The 7,719-nt window shown below is 53.0% G+C and overlaps 1 protein-coding gene across 1 annotated transcript in view; it reads left to right on the forward strand.

The window, feature by feature from the left end:
* RNF213 (ring finger protein 213) overlaps window positions 1-7,719 on the forward strand; it is a 48,368-nt gene that overhangs the window by 16,980 nt on the left and 23,669 nt on the right. Inside the window, exons 20-28 of the mRNA XM_017730673.1 lie at window positions 1-352; window positions 633-798; window positions 1,375-1,592; window positions 2,091-2,231; window positions 2,366-2,527; window positions 2,966-4,106; window positions 4,562-4,755; window positions 5,111-5,263; window positions 5,925-7,712. Of these exons, the coding sequence (XP_017586162.1) occupies window positions 1-352; window positions 633-798; window positions 1,375-1,592; window positions 2,091-2,231; window positions 2,366-2,527; window positions 2,966-4,106; window positions 4,562-4,755; window positions 5,111-5,263; window positions 5,925-7,712 (4,315 nt within the window). The remainder of the gene's footprint in view (window positions 353-632; window positions 799-1,374; window positions 1,593-2,090; window positions 2,232-2,365; window positions 2,528-2,965; window positions 4,107-4,561; window positions 4,756-5,110; window positions 5,264-5,924; window positions 7,713-7,719) is intronic.

Raw genomic sequence — 7,719 nt, forward strand, 5'->3', positions numbered from 1 at the left:
GAATGTTCCTGAGTTGGACCTTGATGATGTTTTGAGCAGCGTGATCTGCCCTTGCTTTGACAACTATGCAATGCTGTATGACGATCTCAGATCAGGAAGTCTCACACTTTCTGCAGTTGATAGGATTTTCTGTGAATTCACAAATCATCCTAAAGATCTCAGAGCGGAGCTGAACACCATCTGTGGGCTTTGGCCTGAAGAAGACAGAGACTGGGTTGACCAGCGAGTCCAGCAGATCCAGCAGTACCATGAAATGCATTTAACCTTTGATGCTGCCAAGATCATTGCCCACGTCAAAGAGAGTTTAGGCCTCTCCGGTGACTTCAGTATCCTGGAAAACTTGTTGCATATAGTAAGTATCTCTGACTTTGGCTCTGTACTGTCAGGGTGGTGGCTAAATTTGAATCTTCCCACAAGTCTATCCCAGTCTGTCAAGAGCCGTTCCTTGTCCCAAAATGCTTATTTGAGGTAAAAATCAGGTGTTCAAAGTGCTTTTGTGTCGTCATTCCTTGAAGAGAGATGAGGATACTGCTCTGTGGGAGTGTGGTTTTGCAGAGGGCTTTCCCTGGTGCAGAACCAGTGGCATTTCCCAATTCCAGACTCAGTGTGTGTTTGCACCACTTGTTTTCCAGACAGAGAAGCTTGAATCCTACAAGACACAGAAGCTGGATTCCATCAGCCCTGAGCTCGTGCAAGCCAAGAAGCTGCTGCAGGGGATCACCGTGCCCCGCCGGGGCTGTCTGAGGGAGCTGGCCCAGCAGAAGGAGTTTGTCTGCTGGGTCAGAGAAGCACTGAAAGGTGTGTGCTGCTCATCCAGAAGTTAGACAGAGAGTACTAGAAGGGATGGCAGCTTGTGTGGGGGCAGGAGGAGCACTGAATCCCTGACCCATCTGCTTTGTGCCTTTGCAGCTTCTGGTGTTGATAGTTAGATCTCTGATGGGTTTTGGTGTGGAACGTGCTGTGAAGACCCTTTAAGTGTGCCCATGCACTGTAGGCTGCTGCAGCACACAGTGACCACCCTGCTGGGAGCTGGGCTGGGCCTGGAGGGCTTTAGTAGCTGCTGCTGCTCAGTTCAGGCCAGCTGTTTCAGAGGATGGAATTGTGTGCCTGCCAGCTGAGCTGTGTGACCTACACAGACACCCGCAGGCACTGCTCCCATCCTGGCTGGGGATCCGGGGGCCTGTGGGGGACACCAGAGCCCAAGGGGTCCATGGATGGATGGATGGATGACCTGGGAAAGCTGATGGGGGGAAGGCAGTTGCACAGGAGCTGCTGTTCAAAGCATTCTTCTGCATTTCCTGTGGAAGGTGGTGATGAGGGGTGGTGCCCAAGCTGCCTCATTTGTTGTTCCCTGCTGCATTTGCCTCATTTCAGATATAAATGAGCTGAAGGTGTTCGTTGACCTGGCGTCCATCTCAGCGGGGGAGAACGACATGGACGTGGACCGTGTGGCGTGTTTCCATGGCACTGTGCACGGCTACTCCTCCCTGCTCTATGAGCTCCGCCAGGACTCGGGCTTTGAGGACTTCATGCGCTGCTTGCAGAAGCTGTGGCGAGCCCTGGACAGCGACGAGGCCCTCCCCGAGAAACTGGTGAGTTCTGCTGGAGGAGGGCCTCTGCATCCTCCTGCATTTCTGCCTTCCGGGAGTGGCTGGAAGTTGGACTGCACTGGGCAAATGGCACCTGTGTGGGGACATCACTGCAGCTCTTGTTATTGGAAGGAAAAACATCTGATGTTTCTGTGGCACAATAATTCACTGCAGCAGCTGTAACTGGTGTAGCACAGGTTTCTCCAGGGCACTGCTGAAACTTTCCAGCCTGATGTGGTGTAGAGGTGGGTGGCTGGGAACTCTTACCCTTTTGCAGCAGGACCTGTTTCTGTAGCGCTGTGGACTCTGTTCAGCCTCCCATGGAGTGGGTAAGGAAGAGCTGTGCAGAAAGAGCAGGCTGAAGCCAGTACTCATTCATTTCTTCCTCCCCCATCGTGAAACTCTTGTGCCAGCCCAAGCTGTTTGTCCTGATCAGGTGTAAGCCCAGAGGTCTTGGATTTCAGAGCAGTCAGGGCAGGGCTGTGTCTCCTCTCCCCACAGCGTGCCTCGGCTCAGCACCTGGAGTGGCTGAAGACAGTGAAGGAGAGCCATGGCTCCGTGGAGCTGTCCTCGCTGTCCCTGGCAGCTGCCATCAACAGCAGAGGGGTCTATGTGCTGAGAGCACCAGCTGATGGCCAGAAGGTGAGGTCACTCAGCTTGGAACCGGCCAGGGAGGCTCCCACTGCCCCTCCTTCCTGGGGGCTGCTGCCCCAGTGTTCCCCTGGCCTTGGGCAGAGCCTCAGCCCCAGCCACGCTGACAACTTCTGCTCTGGCAGGTCTCCTTGGACAGTGTCCTGCGCTTCACCCTCCCGGGGAGCTCGGGGGATGCCGAGGCCTCCTGGAAGTACTCGCTGGCGGAGCTCCGCGAGCTGCAGAACAAACTGATGCTCATGTCAGCCAAGGGAGAGCAAGGCCTGGTGGTGGAGAGGTTCTCTGAGGTCAGATTCCAAACCCAGTGGGTTACTGGTGTTGGGGTTAGGACTGGATTTGCCCTTGAGTGTCAGCTGTTAAGGCTGTGGTTGACAGTGGAGTTGCTGGGGGTGGTGGTCACAGGCACATGGGTGTTCCTGCCTTTGGTTCCTTGTTAGGGTAGAACTAAGCTGGAGGCAGAACAGTGGACTGGTGGCCTTACCCTCTGGCTGCACTGGGGATTGTCCTGGCTGGCAGCATTACTGTACTTTTGTAGCAAGCTGGGAGTTCCTTACTGGTTTCCTGGGGATGCTGCTGTTAGAAAGTCACAGAGAGCCTGTGGTTGCCGTACAAAGCCTGACACACCTTGGGACCAAAGACTTCCTCTTCAGTGAATGGCTTTCCAGTGGTTTCATGGCTGAAACTTGTAAACCAGCTTTGTTTCTCTCTCCTCTGTCCTCACACAGGTCTTTTCGAATGTTCAGAGACTTGCCCAGGCCTTTATAGACCTTTACTCAGCTGGGAACATGCTTTTCCGCTCCTGGCTTGCCCAGGTGTATTGTTCACCTGAAAGAGAATCCTGTGTTCTTATAGACTTCTCCCTGGGCCCCATCCCAGTGCTGGAAGGGCAAGGGGATATGGCAGCTGTGCTCCCAGCCCTCTGCAAGACCATGGAGAGTTTCCTGGAGAGCTGGAAAAGCTTCATGTACACAAAGCGATTTGAGCATTTCTACCTGAACTACTACAGTGCGGAGCAGCTGGTGTACCTGTGCTCGGAGCTGGGGCGGGGCACGCCCAGCCAGGCTGCCCTCATGATGCTCTCCTTCCTGAACCGCGACTGCACCGAGCAGGACGTCCTCGGAGCCCTCGGGAGCCAGGGGCCTCCCAGCTCAGGGAAGGCTGTTTCTGACTTCCAAGTGCTGCTGGATGGCGAGAAGGACCTCAGTGCCCGGCTGGAGTCCATCTGGGAGTGCTACATGAGCAACATGGGCTCCTTCCTCCCCAACTGCCTGGACATTGACACACTGGGCGTGTGGCTGAAGAACCTGGCCAGCAGGGGCAGGGAATGTATCACCAGAGATTTCCCCCAGGACCTGCTCTGTGTGGGCCAGCCCAACCTCATCACCTGCCCTCGCTCTGAGGTGCTCAGCTCTGCCCTGGCCATTTACATGAACAGCCCCGAGCAGCCCCTTCCCACCTTCGATGAGGTTCTGCTGTGCACGCCCCAGACCAGTGCTGAGCAGGTGGGGCTGTTCCTGCGGAGGTGCCTCATTCCCTGCCACGGGGGGGAGAAGATTTACACCATGCTCTACGCGGATGAGCTGAGCTACGACGTCAGCTGCAGGGCAGAGGAGCTGTTCCAGCACCTGCAGCGCTACAACAACTCCTACCGCCTCATCATCCTGTGCAACTGCGAGCGGGACAACAGCTACCTCCCCTCTGCCTTCAGCCACTACAAAGTGCACATGACTCCCCAGAGGTCACGAGCAGAGATCCAGCAGTACCTGCAGCGCCACTTCCGAGTCGCTCAGCCCTCCAACTCTGCTGCGTCCGTGTTCAAGGAGCACATGTGTGTTGGGATGGTGTCTTCCAAAAGAGCCGGCATGGGTAAGGTGGCACATGCAGAGTGGGCTCTGCTGAGTTCAAAACCCGAGTGGGGTTCACCTTGCCAGGTTCTGTGTCCAAGATTTAAGTATCTTGGTCAAAAAGAGCGATTCAGACTGGTCAGTGCAGTGAGGTGAAAGCTGGAAGTCACCTTGTCCCCTGGTTTGACTTTAGAAACCAGCATTAAATAGAATAGATTCAAGTCCTATTAAAGAGTAAAGCTTCTCTCAGGCAGTGGAAGGAAAACAAACCATATGGGTAACAAGAGCAGTGTCTTGGATTCCGGACTCCAGCTGCTCAAACCGGATTTACACTTCCTTCTGGAATGCCTTTTAGGAAGCTCCAGGGATTTCAGGGCATGGGATACTTAAACATTTTATTTCCTTCTGTCTATTATGGTCTTAATATGATGTATGTGATATTGATGGCTTTGATTCTTGTGGTGGTTTTTATAACAGGGAAATCTCTGTGTGTGAAGAGGCTGCATGAGAGACTGCAAGAAGAGCAGCCTGACTGTACAGAACTTCTGAAAACTATCAGACTAATTGAACCAGAAGTGGATGAAGATAAAGTGCTAAAATCCCTCCTGCCTTTTCTGAAGAGAGAACACCAGACAAAGCCCATGATATTCCATTTCGATATCACCTCCTCAGTAAGTACATCCCTCCCAGAGCTGCCTTGTCGTACAAGTCCTGTGTGGATCCTTGCAGGAGCTTTCTTTAAAGTTCTTGTTTCTCGATTAGCCATTTCCCTATCATGTGTTTTCTAATTATTGTGTAAGTAACACAAATACCATCAAGGTAATTGAACTCTGGAACAGTTGCCCAGAGAAGCTGTAGAGTCTCTAACCTTGGAGACATTAAAAACCTGACTGTGGCCCTGGGCAGCCTGTTCTACATCGGCCTGCTTTGAACAGAGAGCCTTCCCACCCTCAACTGTTCTGTGATTCTGTGAAGTTGTGATGGGTAAATAAAGAGGAAATGCTTCTGTATCTCTTCTTGTGACAGGTGCAGCGTGGAATTCCAGAGTTTCTCTTCAAGCTGCTGGTTTTGCAGTACCTGAGAGATAATAATGGCAATATGTGGCTACGGCAGAAGTGCCATCTGTACATCATTGAAATCCTGGAGGAGTCCCCAGTGCCAAAGAAAGCAGCCAGACCTGTACGTACCAGCAGTGCTCCTTTTCTGGGAATTTCTCAGTCACTTTGCACACGTGTGCACTTTGTACATGAGCTGTGGTGAGTTGTAGGGCCTGTGACTGTAAACACAGCACAGGAGTTCCCTGTTTCACTCGGGGTGTGCTGTATCCCAGAACAGCTGGTGTCCCTGCTCTTGTACAAAGTGACATTAACACCAGAGAGCAAATTAGGCCTGTCCGGTTTCCTTGGGTTGGTGATTTCTGACGGCCTGTTAGTCCAAGCCTCACTGCCCCCACTGTAGCATTTATAGGAAACATAAAAATGCAAAATCTAATCTCCCTCATGCTAATTTGCATGTTTTAAAGTAGGGGAATGTTTATATGCGGCTGTAAGAACCGAAGTGACTGGAATAAATAACAGTTTATTGGGTTTCGTTTTCTTTGAAGCAGCCCTGAGAAGGGGCTGGAGGTGATGCCAGACTCATATTCCATGAAGGAAAATGTAGGAGGGAATAGGATTCACTGGTGCACTTCAAGTAGAAGAAGGGATGCACAGGGGAAAAGGCTGGTTCCTGTTCCTCAGACCTGTGGTTTTAGGCAAGGAGACTGTTAAGAACAGATTAACTAAACTAATGAAGATCAAGGCTACAGCTCTGTGATGACCTTTTCTTTTTTCTTCTCCAGATGTCAGCAAGCCAGAAGTGTCACTTCTTGGACGTGTTCCCTAAAATAACATGCAAGTCTCCCAAAGAAGTGCTAGAAATGGAGACACTTGGGAGCCGTTCTGGGGATGTTTCGGACCCAGGAATGGACAAGGAGGAATTTTGCAGCGAGGCTTTCCAGAGACCCTTCCAGTACCTGAAGAGGTTTGACCAGGGGTGTGACCTGGACATGTTCCAGTACGAGGCGCTCTCGGTGGAAGGCAGCCCTGCGGAATGCCTGCAGCTCTTCCTCCTGCACTGCGGGGTTGTGGATCCCTCCTGGGCAGAGCTCCGCAACTTCACCTGGTTTCTCAACATTCAGTTGAGAGACTGTGAAGCTTCTGTCTTTTGCAACCCTAACTTTGTCCAGGACACTTTGAAAGGTTTCAAGAACTTTGTGGTTAGCTTCATGATTTTAATGGCACGGGATTTTGCGACGCCCTCCCTGAACATTTCTGACCAGAGTTCAGGAAGACAATCCTCCCACCTGGAGAACGTCGCGGAGGAAGATCTGCTTCCTTTCCGCATCCGGAAGAAGTGGGAGTCGGAGCCTCATCCCTATTTGTTTTTCAATGAGGATCGTGTGTCCATGACATTCATTGGTTTCCATTTCCAGCAGAACGGGAATCGCATTGATGCCATCAATCCTCTGAACGGCAAAGTCATCAAGCGGGACATCATGACTGCCCAGCTGTACCGCGGCTTGGTACTGCAGAGGGTTCCCTTCAATGTGCCCTTCGACGAGCTGCCCCGCGAGGAGAAGCTCGAGAGGCTCTGCATGGTTCTGGGGATCCCCTGGGTGTTTGACCCCGACGAGACGTACGAGCTCACCACAGACAACGTGCTGAAAATCCTGGCTATCGAGATGCGATTCCGGTGCAACATCCCCGTCGTCATCATGGGAGAAACAGGCTGTGGGAAAACCAGGCTGGTGAAGTTCCTGTGTCAGTTACGCAGAAGCTTTGTAGAGGTGGAGAACATGAAGCTTGTCAAGGTCCATGGAGGTACCACTGCAGAGATGATCTATGCCAGGATCAGAGAAGCAGAAGCCCTGGCTAAATCCAACAAGGAGCAGCACGGGTTGGACACCGTCCTCTTTTTCGATGAAGCCAACACGACGGAGGCCGTGAGCAGCATCAAGGAGGTTCTGTGTGACCGCACGGTGCAGGGGAAGCCTTTGGCCTCTGGCTCTGGCCTGCGGATCATCGCAGCCTGCAACCCCTACCGGAAGCACACGGACAGGATGATCCAGCGCCTGGAGCTGGCTGGGCTGGGCTACCGGGTCAAAGCCGATGACACCAGGGAGAAGCTGGGATCTATCCCGCTGAGACAGCTCGTGTACCGGGTGCACGCGCTCCCGCCCAGCATGATCCCGCTGGTGTGGGATTTTGGGCAGCTCAACAACCACACGGAGAAGATGTACATCCAGCAGATCGTGCAGCGCGTGGCGGAGCAGCTGCCCATGGCCAGGGACGAGGTGGGGACGGTCACAGAGGTGCTCTTTGCTTCCCAGCAGTACATGAGGCAGAGGGACGACGAGTGCAGCTTTGTCAGCCTGCGGGATGTGGAGCGCTGCATGGAGGTGTTCAAGTGGTTTTACAGGCACAGCCAGCTGCTGCTGAGGGAGCTGGAGAAGTACCTGGCCGAGAGGAAAGCTCCCAAGGGCAGCGGCGACAGAAACACCGTTATCTGGTCCTTGGTGCTGGCAGTTGGGGTCTGCTACCACGCATCCCTGGAAAGGAAGGAGCCGTACAGGAATGACATCAGCCAGGTCACCC

This window comes from Corvus brachyrhynchos, unplaced genomic scaffold, assembly GCF_000691975.1.
Source record: "Corvus brachyrhynchos isolate BGI_N302 unplaced genomic scaffold, ASM69197v1 scaffold340, whole genome shotgun sequence".
Taxonomy (NCBI): Eukaryota; Metazoa; Chordata; class Aves; order Passeriformes; family Corvidae; genus Corvus; species Corvus brachyrhynchos.